Raw genomic sequence first — 16,982 nt, forward strand, 5'->3', positions numbered from 1 at the left:
GTTTCTGGAATGTCAGAGTCTGTGTGAGCTTATCTCTGTCAGTGTTCTCAGAGCAGAGCCAGGGGGAGTCACCCAGCTTCCTGTCCACTTGCTGGTCTGGCCTTGGCAGGCAGGGAGGCTGGAAGCTGTCTGTGAGAACCTGACAGAGGTGGCATGGGGTTTGCAGAAGGGTCGCCCAGGCTGACGCATCACTGCTGGAGGGCTGAGCAGTGCCACGCTGTTTAGACAGGGGCCCTGCTGAAAGGCTAAAGGCCCTTGTCTATCAAGGATCTGGAGGGGGTGTCCTACAGTCACGCCTTCCCTTTTAAGCTGATGCAAAGGCAAAAAGCCTTTGCTAGGAATATCTCATCTTCATTGCCCGAAGCCTTCTCTGCTTGGATCCATCATCGTCTGGGCTTTTGGAGGCACTCTGCACATGGACTGGAACTTTGGATTGTTAAGAACTTGCCATGAAAAGTACTGCGAGGCTTTTCATAGACTTGAACTCTCGGTGCTGTTGATTGTGTGTCTGTGTTTGTAGTCGGCTCAGTGTATGGCAGGCTGGGTTTGATCTACAACTTTTCTGGTTCTGCCAGAACTCATGCAGTGTGGAGCTGCCAATGCAAAAGAGGTGGCCTGGAACTCCTTGCGAGTGTGGGTATGCCCTTCCCTTGATCTTGGTGGGCCTTGACCATGTAGCCTACAGTTATCAACAAAAGATTCAAAGTTGGATTCTCTATGGGTGTGGGTTGTACAGGCTTTTTAAGAAGTTATCCCCTGATTGCCTGATGGGTTCATTCCAGGAATCATTCCCTTTCCATGTCCGGGGTTGGAGCCCTGTGAAAGGATTGTCTGGGTTAGCTACCCAGGAATCCAGAGTCCCATCCCTTGTGTTCAGAACTGTGGAGATGGCAACGGAGAAACCATGTTGAGGATCTCAGTCACAGTACTAGTGTTTAGCTTTGGACTGTTCTGGAATTACATAGAGCCAATAGGTACCGACAATTAGCTATATGATTTCTGAAGAGTGTAACCATTAAGCTTTTGCTGTGGGATTTCCTGCAATAAAGAAATCTCACTGATTTGGGTGTCCGGTGTCAGATTGCCTGAGTGTCTGTGCTGGGGAGATTGGGAAACCTGACACAGAGGTGCTTTGATGACAGCTTAAATCTTAGTAGAATTAACACTGGCACATAAACTAATCCAGGTCAAATCTGCCATCCAAGATATGACTTGCAGTTGAATTCCTGACGAATTCTCCAGTGCCTGACCTCTTAGCACATTACATGTGACTACCCAATTTTCCACCAGTGCCAAGGATGTGTAAATATCACCTCGTTGCACAGGAAGGGGAATTATGCAAGAGAAATTAATTTGTTTAAAAGCCAGATGCAGAGGGCTTTCCAGACATTCACCTTCTCCCAGGGTGAGCAGTGCAGACATCACACACCTGCCCAGACAATGTCGCCCAAACAAGCAGTCTTGTTTCTGGTAAATCATTTTTTTTCTCAGACTGTTCTAACTGTAATTGCTGGGAAATGGAGATTCTAGCTCATAGCAAGCTATCAGATGTGTTTTTTCTGTGGGGAAGGAGGCTGCATTAGTGCCACAGGTCACAGCCCGTCCCAATTGGTGATTGAGGCCTATACCTATGTAGATCCAGGAGGGGAAGAAAATTTAACAAAACAAAACAATTTTTTAAAAATTTTAGATCAGTTTTTATTCACTATCATGGAATCAAGGCCTGCTCCATAATATAAGGCTTCCAGTGAGTTCTGCATTTTCTCAAAGCAGTTTGTCAACTGCAGCCTTCCCCAACCTTTGTTGTTGTTCAGTTGTGTCCGACTCTTTGTGAACCCATGGACCATAGCATGCCAGGCCTCCCTGTCCTCCGCTCTCTCCCGCAGCATGCTCAAGTCCATATTCATTGCATCAGTGATGCTATCTAGCCGTCTCATCCTCTGCCATCCCCTTCTCCTTTTGCCTTCAGTCTTTCCCAGCATCAGGGTCTTTTCCAGAGAGTTTCCTCTTCGCATTAGGTGGCCAAAATATTTGAGCTTCAGCTTCAGTATCTGTCCTTCCAATGAGCAGTCAGGGTTGATTTCCTTTAGGATGGACTGATTTGACCTCCTTGCAGTCCAGGGGACTCGTAAGAGTCTTCTCCAACACCACAGTTTGAAAGCATCAATTCTTTGGCGCTCAGCTTTCTTTATAGTCCAGCTCTCACAGCCATACATTACTACTGGGAAAACCATAGCTTTGATTATGCGGACCTTTGTTGGCAGGGTGATGTCTCTGCTTCTTACTATGCTGTCTAGGTTTGCCATAGCTTTCCTCCCAAGGAGCAAGCGTCTTTTAATTTCATGGCTGCAGTCACCGTCTGCGGTGATCTTGGAGCCCAAGAAAATAACATCTGTCACTGCTTCCATTTCTTCCCCTTCTATATGCCAGGCAGTGATGGGGCCAGATGCCATGATCTTCGTTTTTTTAATGTTGAGTTTCAAACCAGCTTTTGCACTCTCCACTTTCACCCTCAACAAGAGGCTCTTTAGATCCTCTTCACTTTCTGCCATGAGGGTGGTATCGTCTGCGTATCTGAGGTTGTTGATAATTCTCCCGGCAATCTTAATTCCAACCTGTGATTCAACCAACCCATATATGTACTCTGCATATAAGTTAAATAAGCAGGGTGACAATATGCAGCCTTGTCGTACTCCTTTCCCAATTTTGAACCAATCGGTTGTTCAAAATTGGTTTTGACACAGGTGAACTCAGTGGCACAGGTGAACTCAGTGGCACGGAGCACTTTTTATCAGCTTAGGCTGGTATACCAACTACGCCCTTATCTGGACAGAGATAGCCTAGCTACAGTTATCCATGCTCTGATAACTTCTCGTCTGGATTACTGCAATGCGTTATATGTGGGGCTGCCTTTGAAAACGGTCCGGAAACTTCAGCTGGTCCAAAATAGGGCAGCAAGATTGTTAACAGGGACTGGCCTGCAAGCTCATATTACGCCAGTACTTTTCCAGCTGCACTGGCTGCCAGTCCATTTCCGGGCCCGATTCAAAGTGCTGGTATTAACATTCAAAGCCCTTAACGGCTTGGGGCCAGGTTACCTGAAGGATCGCCTCCTCCCATATGTGCCTGCCCGGACCTTAAGATCAGCAGCAGCAGCCCTTCTCCGTGAGCCCCTGCCAAAGGAAGTGAGGCGGGTGGCTACTAGGAGGAGGGCTTTTTCTGTTGTGGCACCCCGGCTCTGGAATGAGCTCCCTAGTGAGGTTCGCCTGGCGCCTACATTGTACTCCTTTCGGCGCCAGGTGAAGACCTTTTTATTTTCCCAGGCTTTTTAGCTTTCTAAATTTTTTATCTTTGCTGTTTTAAATCTGTATTTTAAATTCCTGTACTGCTGCTAGGTTTTATTGTGGTTGTATTGTTATATTGTGGTTTTAATGTTCTATATATTTTAAATTGTTTTATTGTGTGTTGTTTGGTTTTAATTTTTGTGAACTGCCCAGAGAGCTTCGGCTATTGGGCGGTATAGAAATGAAATAAATAAATAAATAAATTGTTCAATGTCCGGTTCTTACTGTTGCTTCTTGACCCTCGTACAGGTTTCTCAGGAGACAGGTAAGGTGGTCTGGTACCCCCATCACTTTCAGAATTTGCCACAGTTTGTTGTGATCCACACAATCAAAGGCTTTAGCGTAGTCAATGAAGCAGAAATAGACGTTTTTCTGGAATTCTCTTGCTTTCTCCATGATCCAGCGAACGTTGGCGATTTGATCTCTAGTTCCTCTGCCTCTTCGAAACCCAGCTTGTACTTCTGGTATTTCTCGGTTCGCATGCTGCTGAAGCCTAGCTTGTAGGATTTTGAGCATAACCTTGCTGGCATGTGAAATGAGCGCAATTGTACGGTAGTTTGAACACTCTTTGGCGTTGCCCTTCTTTGGAATTGGAATGTAAACTGACCTTTTCCAGTCTTGTGGCCACAGCTGAGTGTTCCAAATTTGTTGGCATATAGAGTGCAGCACTTTAACAGCATCATATTTTAGGATCTTAAATAGCTCAGATGGAATACTGTCATCTCCACTAGCTTTGTTGTTACTAATGCTTCCTAAGGCCCACTTGACTTCACTCTCGAGGATGTCCGGCTCAAGTTCAGTGACCGCACTATCATGGCTATCAGGGTCATTCAGATCTTTCCTGTATAGTTCTTCTGTGTATTCTTGCCACCTCTTCTTAATCTCATCTGCTTCTGTTAGGTCCCTGCCTTCTTTGTCCTTTATCATGCCCGTCTTTGCACAAAACGTTCCCTTGAGATCTCCGATTTTCTTGAAGAGATCTCTAGTCTTTCCCATTCTGTTGTTTTCCTCGATTTCTTTGCATTGTTCATTGAAGAAGGCCTTCTTGTCTCTCCTTGCTATTCTCTGGAACTCTGCATTCAGTTGGATATATCTTCCCCTTTCTCCCTTGCTTTTTGCTTCCCTTCTTTCCTCAGCTACTTGTAAAGCCTCATCAGACAGCCACTTTGCTTTCTTGCATTTCTTCTTCTTTGGGATGGATTGAGTTGCTGCCTCCTAAACAATGTTACGGACCTCCGTCCATAGTTCCTCAGGCACTCTGTCTATCAGGTCTAATCCCTTAAATCTATTCCTCACCTCCACTGTATATTCATAAGGGAGATGATTTAGGTCATACCTGAAAGGTTTAGTGGTTTCCCCAACCTAGCGCCCTCCAAATGTGTTATACTACAACTCCCATCAACCCCAGCTGCATGGCCAATGGCCATGCTGGCTGGGGTTAACAGGAGATGTCGTCCAACGCATCTAGAGGGCACCAGGTTGGGAAAGGCTGTTCTACTGCGTTGGTGCTGTCTCTGGTCCTGCAAATAGTACTTCTGGCTCAGACGCGTCCACAGAATGCATTATTTATTTATTTATTTAATGTATTTATTTAAGCTGCTTCTGTACCCCCTGACATCCCAGGATTTCCAAGCGGTTTACATAAAAATACATACAATGAAATATACAAACCAACCTGCCTGAAACAATAAATACCTCTAAAACATTACAACAAAAGCAGTAAAACAGAGCAGTGTCACGATCGATTACAAGTCAGCGAAAGCCCTGAGTGAACAAATGCATTCTGAGGAGGTAAGCTTGCTGCAGTTTCTGCCTCTTGAACCACATGTGGGAGAATGTTCCAGAGGGTGGTGGGTGCCACTACTGAGAAGGCCGTGTGCATGCTGTAACCTGAGGACATACGGTTGATCATGGAACGACCAATAAGGCCTCCTCAGAAGATCTCAGGGGTTGATTGGGTATATATAGGGGAAGGTGATCTTCAAGGTATCCTGGCCTTAAGTTGTTTAGGCCTTTGAATGTCATCAACAAAACCTTGCACATGGCTCAATAGCTAATAGGCAGTTTGTGCAGTTCTTTTAACGCAAGTGCAATGTGTGTGTAGCTAGGTGCTCCGCTGAACATCCTAGCTGCTGTTTTCTGCACTAGCTGTAGCTTCCAACCCAGAGCCCAGTACAGTAGTCAAATCGTGAGGTTACCAGTACATGAATCACCATGGCTAGGCTATCCTTATCCAGGAACAGGCATAGTTGGCACACAAACCGAAGCTGGTGATGGTCACTCAGGGTCACTGAGGTCACCTCAGCTTCCAGTGACAAGGATGGATCCAGGAGCACCCCCAAACTATGTACCTGCTCCTTCAGAGGGAGTGCAACCCCATCCAGAACAGGCAAACACCCTGATTACTGGACTTGGGAACTGCCAACCCATAGAGTCTCTGTCTTATCAGGATTCAGCTCCAGGTTATTGTCCCTAATTCAACCCATAACTACATCCAGGCACCAGTTCAGACCGTGCATGGCCTCTCCCAATTCAGGTGTCACAGAGAAATAGAGCTGGGTGTCATCAGCATACTGGTGACACCTTGCCCCGGATCTCCTAGAGACCACGCCCAATGGCTTCAGATAGTTATTAAATAACATGGGGGACAAAACTGTGCCCTGTGGCACCCCACAGCTCAAATGTATGAAGGAGGGAGCAAAATCTTGTCTACAAGCCACACACCCAACTGCCTTGCGTATGGCAACTCACAGTGGTCCGTGATCTGGCCAGCAGGTGCACCACTACTGGGTTCGGGCTCAGCAGGCATGGTCCCGCTCCCCCTAGCAAGTCTTCAACTAATGCATAGAGGAGACTGTCTGAAGAGGGCTCCAGTCTATGTTTCCTGATACTCTGCTTTCTGCTCCCTGAATGATCAGCCATTTGGACACAACACTGGTTCCTAGCTACTGGTTGCTGCTATTCACCATTTGCGCACTTCCTGCCAGGTCTGACCTCATGCCCCACCAAACCAACAGAGGCTAACGCTGCGCTCATGGCCTCCTTGCCTGTGCAAGCAAAAGCATATCATCATCATCCATCAACAGCCTCTGAACGAACCGCCGTTACCGCTCCTTGCATAAACAAAGCCCTGAAACACACGAGGCTCCGCATGCCGACACACTGCTGCATACAATGTACTGGGCAAGAGTAACAGTTACTTTTGTACGGGCCCTCCCAGAAGAGCATTGCAAGAAGCTCTATTTGCCCACAGTAAAGGTGCCTTGTGATGCAAGAGCTACTGGGAAGGTGCAAGCAAGATCAGCCTGGCTCAGCCATTGGATTGTCAGCCGCTGGGAGCTTTTACCTCCCTTCCCAGAAGAACTCTACTGCAATCATAACTTGCAGAGGGAAATGAAGGACTCTCTAGTTTATGCTCTCTGCAAGAGTGGGGAAGCCCCACCCACTCCGTCCTATAGGCAAAAGATCAGCAGGCACAGCTGACATAAATGGCTGCAGAAACGCCATTTCCAGTTCCAGCAGTCTCAAACAAATCTCTCTCTCGTCTCCTTTTCTCTTGCACACTGTCCAGCCCAATCCTACACATGCTTACTCAGAAGTAAATTCCACAGTCTATCTCTTTTATTGAAGCAAAAAAAAGAAGGTAGCACACTAAACTGGAGAGAATGAAATGCATTTTTAATTTTGTAATAAATCCAAGACGCATTATTATTTATAGTAATTTTGATAGCCAAGATGCGGGAATGGTAGTGTTGTGATTTATTCATGCCTCGTTGGAATCAAGTCATGCTAATTACACTTTTCTTTGTTTGTTATTGATAAAATGGGGGGGGGAACCCTTTGAAAATAAAAAGTTAAAAAAATTAAGTTAGCCTTTTAAAAAAGCCTGACAGAGCCTTTCAGGTTGAAAGCAAGACCAAGTTGTGGAGGGGGGCGGAGAGGAGCCTTGCCAGCTGTTTGTCCACTCGAAGTGCCTCTCCAGGCACTTTTCTCCCTCACAGAGGAAGAAATTCACAGAGTTGGGACTGTGGAGATCATCTGATCCAGCCTTCCCCAACCTGGTGCCCTCCAGATGTGTTGGGCTAAAAGTCCCATAATTCCCAGCCATTGGTCACATGCAGGTGACAAAGCAGAGGACTTCCCTGCCCCGAGGAGCCAATGGAATGGAGCAGGATACAGGGGCACCATTGTGTCAGTGCTGGTCATGCCGGATGGGAATTACGGGTGTTGCAGCCCAACACAGCTGGGGGGTGCCAGGTTGGGGAAAGCTGATCTAGTCCAATCCCCTTCTCAGTGCACACCCGTTTACGCAGGACACAGCTGCAGCATCCCTGCCAGGCAGTCCTCCAGCCTCTACTTAAATGCCTCCAGCAAAAGACAACCCACCACCTCCCGAAGCCATCTGTTTTACTGCCACACAGGCCTCCATGTTAAGAAGTTTCTCCCAACACAGGAACCCTATTCCCCACCCCCCGACCCCAATAGGTGGGGATTCTGAGCAGACAAATGGCTGGCAACCATCCCTTTCTCCTCCCACCACCCCACTGGTTCCCATGGCTTTATTTCAGTGCTTTACTTTCAGAAACATGCACTTTGGAGGTGAGCAAAGCAAGAGACAGGCAGCAGAGAGGGACATTTTAGAGGAGAAATGCTCCCCCCGCCAAAGGCTGCTGCCCTTTCAGGATTAAGAGAGGCTGCTGCTACTACAGGGATGTGGCCCTCCAGATGTTTTGGTTGACCACTCCCATCCACGCTGCCCAGCATGGCCAATGATGAGGGCTGATGGGAGTTATAGGCCAATATGTCTGAAGGGCCACAACTTGTGCTATTGTGTGCACCCTATAACCTGTGTATTGCTCATTTGAAATAAAATGTACCCTACAGAACAGAACCGATCAACTCTCTTTTGTTAAGACTACAGTTCACCCCTTTCCTTATTTATTTATTTCATTTATGCCCTGTCTTTTTTCCTCCAGGGAACTCCTTCAGGGAACCCTCACAACAATCCTGTGAGGTAGGTTAGGTTGAGAGTCAGTGCTGGGCCCAAAATCACCCAGTGAGCTTCATGGCCACGTGGGGACCAGAACTCAGGTCTCCAGAGTCCCAGTCCAACACTCTAACCAATACACTCCATTAGCTCTTGTTAGCCCTTCCAAATGAGTTCAGCGGCATGATATAATTCTTCTTCGTATATTTTAAGTGGACAAGGGCATGTGGAAAAGACATCGAGTCAAAAGGGGGGAGGGGGAAACTGCATCTTCAAAAACTAAGGGAAGCCACAAACACAGAAAAGCATCCAGGGGACTGAACGTCGCTCATTATTGCAGATATGGCAGAGATAAAGCAAAGCTTTTACAGATGCATATTTCTTCTAAGCCATGGTCTGTAAGAACATTCTAAGGGAGGGATCCGTGTTGGAAACAGCGTGCTTGGCCAGACTCCTTGGCAGCAGCCACATTATCGAGGAAGTAGCGCCCTCGTGTGGCTCAGCAAAGGGGTCTCCCAAATGGCCCGCTTCAAAACCGGCATCGGAAAAGAGAGAGTTCGGGCCCTGCCTTTCCCCAGGTTTTATTTGTCGATCGAATCGGCTGCAATATCCTGGCACTGGGTCTGACCTCATTTCAGCCCCCTTGCTCTCCTTGATGAGGTTTTCTTTCTCCATTCTCCAAGATGTGTTAGGAATCAACTGCAGCCACTGTGTTAGGACACTGGGTAATAGAGTCATTTGTCACCATGAGCTAACGTACAGCATGTGGGGGGGGGGAGAGGGGGGGTCACCTATCACAATATGATTCCAGGCAGATTAAAAACAAAGAAATCAAGGCCATGTGGTATGCTAGAATATTGACTCTTAGCGGAGAATACATGATGATTGGGGGGGGGCAGACAAATTCATTCCTAGTTTCTAATTTAGGCAGAGATCTTGCTGCCGCTCCTCAAGATAATTTCGGCCTTATGTGATTCACTAGTCCTGTTGGGAACAATCCCACAAAAGCTATCAGAATGCAAAGTTCCAAGACCCCTTGGCCTCAGATAAACTTACCCTGGATTGTTTTAAAGCTTTAGTTTGCAAAGGGTCTTCCAGCTCTTTGCTACTTGTGATGAGCTCATTAAACTAATGGTCCTCATGTGCATAGGGAAAGGTGCTGTACGACCTGGCAGCTTTATTCTGATGAGTGATGACACCATAAAGACACAGGAGTAAAAAAACTAAATGGAGTTCAAGTCCTCCATGTACAGAGGAGCCGACTGCAATATGATTACTTTGAAACAAAAAGGTAACCCCTGTAGGGCAGAGCCTTTCATTTTACTGCATAGAATGTGTCAGACACATCCAATTCCTCTCCCTCTAGGAGTCAAAGGCACGTGAGCTGCAGTCTGAAAACTGCAGTCACTATGATGCAATTTCACGAAATATCAGAACAAGCCAGAAGAGCAGAGCCTTTGGAGGTCCTGCTATCCCTTGTGCTCTCATTACATGAAGGTGAGCAGACACAGCTTCGAATTCATACATCCCAGGAAACAAGAGCACAGCACAGTTGTAACAACATGATTTAGTGTTTTTGTTTTGTTTTTGCAAAGCTTTTGATTTTACAGGGAATGGGCTATTAAGAGGAGCGAACTGTGATAAAAAGAGAAGGCTCAAAAGAGATAGTGCTTAATGGCATTTGCTGTTAGAAGAACTTCAGAGATCTATTCTCATTGTAGGCCACTTTGTTTTAACGACTTTGGTGTCCTAGCCTAGAATCTCTGTCTTAAGTCTTATTGTTTTGTGCTAGCTAAAAAATATAAAAAAACAGCACATCAACTAGGAGAGCTTTCTGCTTTTCTTCTCCAACAATATGCACAGTCATCGGTCCCATTTCGTCATGGTGCAGACGCTGAACATACAACTCTATGGCAGGCATCCCTCTGATATGACTTTCTTGCATTTATACACACTGGTAGGTATAGGTCAGTTGTAGTTAATTGAGTCAAAGATGTATTGCCTGCTACTCTACGTAATTGGCCTCTCTCTCTCTCTCTCTCTCTCTCCTTTTCTATCACGCGCGTGCACGCGCACACACACACGCACACACCTTATATTAAGAACAGCAAAAAAGAAGGGGGAGGGAATTCACATTGGAAAAGCTGATAACATGCCAAGATAATATCTAGCTTTCTAGTATTGTAGTTTTCAGTTAGCTTGGTGAGTCAAAAGGGCAAAAGGGAAGTAGGAAGAGAGAGCATCAGCCTGCACTGCTGTGGGGTGTCAAAGTGACCCTGTGGTTAAACTGATGATTCTTGCTGGTTGAGAAAGCCCTAAAGCTATCATTCCATGCACATTTACTTAGGAATAAATCCCACTGAACTCAGTGGGACTTGCTAAACATGCCAATGTTGCTCCATTAGAATGTTGGTTGATTAGAAACAACCCAAAAGCCCCAGTATGGTAACATCTTTGTTAGGACCCAACAACATTTCATGAGGTCATGAGCAAGGTTTTGAGTTCTCCACACTCTTCATCAGGGTAGAAATTGAACAAAACAAGGATCAGGTTGCAAAAATCATGTCCCCGGTCCTCCCCCCACCACTCACCAACCAACCTTTAAGAATTCTGAATTAGTTAAAAAGGTAATTTGGGTTTGCTTGGTTCACAGAAATGAAATAAAACTAATTAACATCGTCATGACTTTTCAATGCACTATTCATCTCACTCAGCAGCATGCTCAGTTTTATAAATGATTCACAAGTTACATGCATCCTAGAACACCAAATGAATCAATAGTGGTATTTCACTGTGATGCCCCCCAGGGTTATTGGTTTTTTAAATGAAGAAATTAAGTACACTGTGTTTATATTAGTATATTACATTGAGCTTAGGACTACTCCCATCTGCAAAAAGCTCTGGAACTGTCAGGGTTGGATTGGGGCCCAGAGAGCCCCAAAGCAGTTCTGATTCTGAGGAAGAGATAGAAACCATGGGAGAGGAACCCGGGCGCTGTTCAGAGGTTCCGCCAGGGGGACAGCCCCTCCCAATACACATTCCTGAGAGTGACAGTGACCCTGGCAGGGAGAGGGAGCCGCAACAGCAGTTTCTGGACACTAGGCGCCGGCGCAGCATCAAGAGGAAGATGGCGGGCACTGAGAGGTGCTCAGACTGCTAGGTGCAAGGGCAACAGCGGTGTCCCGATGCCCCACGGGAAAGGGGTGGACTCTCTCCTCCTAGCCCATAAGTTCAGAGGTTTCCCGCCTTCCCCTCCAAATGGAGATCAACTGATTCCTAAGGTTAGAACCCCCCAGTAAGCAGCTCTCTTAAGTCTCACTCGTAGGATCAAGCAATTAGCATCTGTAAGCGTCATTAGGTTGAATGGAAATAAAGCCTTGGAAAAGAGCCCTATTGTCTGTGTGTTTATTCTGGCTATCTGAGGATTTCTGAAGGCAGCAGGGGCGACCTCCCAACAGGAACGTTCTGTTAAAAATGGAGTTAAAAATCCTATTGTGCCAGGTCTACCCATCTCTACCCATCATATGTTTACTTGCTTGTCACTACCCAGTATGTGCTGTAGATAAGTTTTTTTTTCCTTTAAGAAAAGCCATTAAAAGCACAAAGTAAATGTGTTTATACTGTAAACATCATCCAACAGGACACAGACCAATTTCCCCAGTGAACATGAATGCAGGGACCAGGGCTGCTTAAAGTTTTCCTTTAAGATTAATAGTAATACTTTACAAGCAATGGATTAGGAGATGGATGAAGCTGGAGAGGGACCACAGCTCAGTGGTAGATTAGATGTCACTGCCAATTGGAGTAGACAGTACAGGTCTAGATGGATCAAGAGGCTAGATGAACTAGAAAGCCATTTTGTACGTTCACATGAAGCTGGAATTAACTGTGTCATTAGCATCTTCTGTTCTTTGAATGTGTCAGCCGTATTCAAATGAAAGTACTCAAGTTTGCTTACTACCACCATGTCAGGAAGATCATGTAGTGAAAAGAGATTTGTTCTCTGCATAATCTGGGTCATATAACTGGAAATAAGGTTTTTAATTAAGATTGGCATTTGTAAGCCTCCTGCTGACACCCTTTTGCAATCTAATTTCAAGACTACTTAACTAACTTTCCAAGGGCAATAGCAGAACCGAGACTGGAAGATCTCGATCTGGAATGGTGGTACTATTACGTCTCTTTTCCATAGCAAAACCAGCAAAACTGAAGCTAACAAGTAACTCAAGCACAACTCCTGGATTGTTCAGGTAGACAATTGTCCTTAACTCTTTCCCTATTTTTATCCACACACCTGCTCATTTTTTCTCCACTTTAATTAATCCAGAATAACTATCACCACTTGGTTCAATAGTATCCATGATACGGATTGAAACTTCTACTTGACTTTTAAGCGTACCAAAAAATCAACCCCTTTAGCATTCTGTCACTATTATGATTTTGAGCATATGTCCATGAACGAGGTAGTGAGATTGCAGGATGCCAGGATGTCCTGGGATCATGCAGTAGGCTGGGAAGGGGAGAGGAAGCTGAGTTTATTGGGGAGCTGGAATGGGTATGGGCTTTGCCTCAGTCATACAAAAAGGTTTATACATGGCACAGGCACAGGCCCAAGGGCCTACCTCTATAGTTCATGCACTTTCATCTGCAGAGCCCATCCAATTAAAAACAAATCACTTAATTAACATTACAGTTGATACAACATTCTGGAAAGGGGGCAGATGTCCTAACCTCACAAGAGCGCAATCCTATACATGTTTAGACAGAAAATTTCCTACAAATCCTAGCATTCCCCAGCCAGCCATGGCTGGCTGGCGAATGCTGGGAGTTGTAGGACTTTCTAAAACATGCATAGGATTGCAACCTAAGTGGTTTAGTCCCTAGAAATATACTATATTATTAATAAACCCTGGTAGAGTCTGGACTATAATCTTGTTTTATATATAGCTGAGGGCCAAAAAAACATTCTGCTGACTGAGCGTAAGCATGCATGATCCTAATTCGGATTGGTACTATGGTAATTCAGAAGGGAGGATATAAGCTTCCCCCCTCCCACCGCAGGGAGGTTAAAAAAAATATGTCTCCATGGATTCGAATAGATACGTTTTTTACCCTACAGCAAATGGGGGGGGGGAATTTCTGGACAAAAATGGGATGGGGAAGCTTTAATCCCCACTTCCCAAATTGCCATAGTCCCAATATGAATGGGGCCCACCCATGCTTACACTCAAGTAAGTAAGCCAAGCATGCATTGCTATGCATGCTTAGTAGAATGTTTACTTTGGTTCTGAGAAGTATGAAGTCTCCTATATCAGGGATTATTCCCTTGGATCACAAAGAAAGTTGTGGAGTTACTCTGAATTCCTACACATTAGCTGTATGAAATGGTAGCCTACAAGAAAGAACCTTGAGCACCATGGAAATCCAGTTTTCCTTCAAAAGACTACAGGATATTCATGGTGGCAGCTGAAGCACTCTACCTTCAGGAGGGTCTTCCCACAAGTGAGGGGGTAGTTCTTCGGCAGTTGCCTCTGCTTTGTTTTCCATCATCTGTGCTTCTGAGCTGGGGCCCTATAAAAGAAATAAAAGCAAGGAGCCCTTATTGCAAACCACAGGGAGAGACAAAAACAGTAATATTTTCTTATTACTGCAATAAGCTAAGCATGCTAGACCTCCTTTGCCATACAGGCATTTGGAGCAGTACTGTCAGATTCATCTACCACAAGGTCATATGCAGCATGACAACCACATACACCAGCCCAGCAATTATTGACTAAGTTCACCCCCTCCGCCATAGTTTCTTCAGTTAGTAGCTGGCAGGTCATGGGGCTGACAGGCTTGATTGGATGTCTGCACCAGATTAGCGGGGATGGAGGTGAGAGGCAGATTACAACTGGACTGCTTAGCTGGCTGACAGTAGCACCAAAGTGATGGGAGAAAAGTGGCACCAAAGTGATACTCCCCAGATTAGGCTTTACAGCAGGGGAGGGCAACTTGTGGCCCTCCAGACGTTTTAGCCTACAGCTCCCATCACTCTCCCTCCACCATTGGCTATGCTTACTAGGGCTGATGGGAGTTGTAGGTCAACACATCTGGAGGGCATCAAGTTGTCCACCCCTGCTGTACAGGGATGGGACAAGTGCTCTATATAAGCAGCTGCCCAATCAGATGCTACAGGAGGCCTACCTGACTAACAGGACCTTTCTCTCCTTTCCTTCTCTCTCCATCACCAGCTTAGGTATCAGAACAGGCCAGAATGGAACATAGCCATCCTGGGTAACAACCCCATGGCAGTATCTGTTTTTAGAGGAAACTTATCCTCCCCCAGGGCTACATTGTGTCACAAATGATTGATATAAATACATGTGGCCAGATGTGTCAGTATAGCAATATAACAGGAGGGAAGAGAGAGAGAGAGAAGGGATGGACCCACCCACCACTGACTTTGGGCCCCAACCGCAGGCCCTGACAAATCATCCCCAACAAAGGAATGTGGCCCTAAACAGAAAAAAGGTTCTCCCACCCCTGATCCTAACCCTTTGCATGTTTCTCTTTGGTTAGGCTGGGGTTGTGATATTTCAAGAATTTTTACAAGATATATGTACACAGCGCATTGCTCCTTCAGGTTTCTTCTTACCAAGCAGGTTCACATTCAAGATAGAGAAGCAGCTACCCCAAGAATTATGTATTTATTGGATGCATTTTTCCCTGCCTTTCAGCCAAAGAAGGCTCCCAGAGCAGCTGACACAGATCAATAATAAGCCTCCAGGCTTACGATCTAAAAGACATGATGCAAAAGGAAAATGGACTGGTGAGGAGGAGAAAAAGGCAGCAGATAGAAGTAGACCCATAGATAACCAGTTGAGAACTTCCTTCTAGGAATACGTACTAAACTGCGATATCAGGAGAGTGAGTGCCCTTCACATGTTACAGATCCACAGACTCAGGAGAACATAAGCTCATACTGGTCTTTTCCCTTACTCTAGGGACACTATGAAAACACATGCCCAGGCCAGGACTCATCACAGCTCCCTAGCACATAGTGCACATGAAAGGGGGCTGGGGGGGTGGGGTAAGGAGGCATGTCTGCCTTCCAAATATTACTGTTTTTGCGATTATACAACAGGAAGCAGTTAGGATCCTACTCTTGAGAACTATATTCAGTATTAATGATATTAGTATTTTTCCTCAGTTGTGAAGTTACTTATAATATCTTAGTAATCCTTAGCAAACCAGTATTATTGGGTAAAGAAGGGCTGGGGCTAAGAGACAGGAGCTAAGTAGCCATGGCTTCTGGTTCATAGGTAAGAGACAGGAGCTAAGTAGCCATGGCCTTCTGGTTCATAGGTAAGAGACAGGAGCTAAGTAGCCATGGCCTTCTGGTTCATAGGTAAGAGACAGGAGCTAAGTAGCCATGGCCTTCTGGTTCATAGGTAAGAGACAGGAGCTAAATAGCCATGGCCTTCTGGTTCATAGGTAAGAGACAGGAGCTAAATAGCCATGGCCTTCTGGTTCATAGGTAAGAGACAGGAGCTGAATAGCCATGGCCTTCTGGTTCATAGGAAAGGCACAGGAGCTAAGTAGGCAACGGCCTTCTGGTTCATAGGTAAGAGACAGGAGCTAAATAGCCATGGCCTTCTGGTTCATAGGTAAGAGACAGGAGCTAAATAGCCATGGCCTTCTTGTTCATAGGTAAGAGACAGGAGCTAAGTATCCATGGCCTTCTGGTTCATAGGCCCTGCTATTAAACCCTGCACTGCAGAAGTAATGGATTAGTCTCTATAATTTCCCTCACATCATAACTCTGCATTAAAATCCAACCTCACAAAAGCCCACAAGGCCAAGGCTCAGGAATACGAGCACATGTTTCACATACAGAAGGTCCCAGGTTGAACCCTGGGCATCTCCAGGTAAAAGGACCTGAAGCTTACACATTACAGGGAGAGACACAGGCATCACCAACCTGAATCCTACCCTGCATCTCCCCGATAATATGTAGCTGGAGGAAAAGGTGTTGACACGACGATACCATGTTACATTTCACATACATAATAACATAACAAGATCACTACAGAAACAAAGAAATTCACTATTTATTCATTTACAGTATTTATATACTGCTCCACATCAGAAGATTTCAGAGCAGTGAACAACATGGTAAAAGAATAAAACAACAGGTTAAAAGAGTTAAAACATTCGTTTAAAAGACAAACCCCAACAAAGTGGAATTTAACAAACCGCGGCTGGTCATGCAAGGAAGGCCTCTTGAAATAATGTCATCTTGAGGTGCCGGAAGGAACACAGTGTTGGCGCCTGCCTGACCTCTAAAGGCAGGGAATTCCACAGGAAGGGGGCCACCACACTGAAAGCTCTTTTTTTAATTATAATTCTTAGTCTATAATCAATATGCTTGTAGAATATCTACAGTGAAATGTCCTAAGTAGGAGCTCAATATCTAATGAAAGAATAAAAATATACAGCATATAAAAGGAGTTTGTACACATGTGTATTATTTTGTGTGTGTCTGAGTCAGAAAAAATATAGACAACTATACTTAATTGGAATTGGATCAAAAGTTGGAAGGGCTTCAACACTGGAAATAAATGGAAACCATGGAGCCATAATATCTTTCTTAAAGTTAGGATTGCTTA

At 45.3% G+C, this 16,982-nt stretch overlaps 1 protein-coding gene across 1 annotated transcript in view; it reads right to left on the bottom strand.

The window, feature by feature from the left end:
- The window catches only part of LOC146357540 (transmembrane protein 263-like), a 442,313-nt gene that overhangs the window by 419,233 nt on the left and 6,098 nt on the right, over positions 1-16,982 (bottom strand). The window contains exon 2 of the mRNA XM_084827740.1: positions 13,812-13,902. Within this exon, the coding sequence (XP_084683866.1) occupies positions 13,812-13,902 (91 nt within the window). The remainder of the gene's footprint in view (positions 1-13,811; positions 13,903-16,982) is intronic.

This window comes from Heloderma suspectum, chromosome 1 (genome assembly GCF_057233095.1).
Source record: "Heloderma suspectum isolate Gila_16-S chromosome 1, 16-S_ref, whole genome shotgun sequence".
Taxonomy (NCBI): domain Eukaryota; kingdom Metazoa; phylum Chordata; class Lepidosauria; order Squamata; family Helodermatidae; genus Heloderma; species Heloderma suspectum.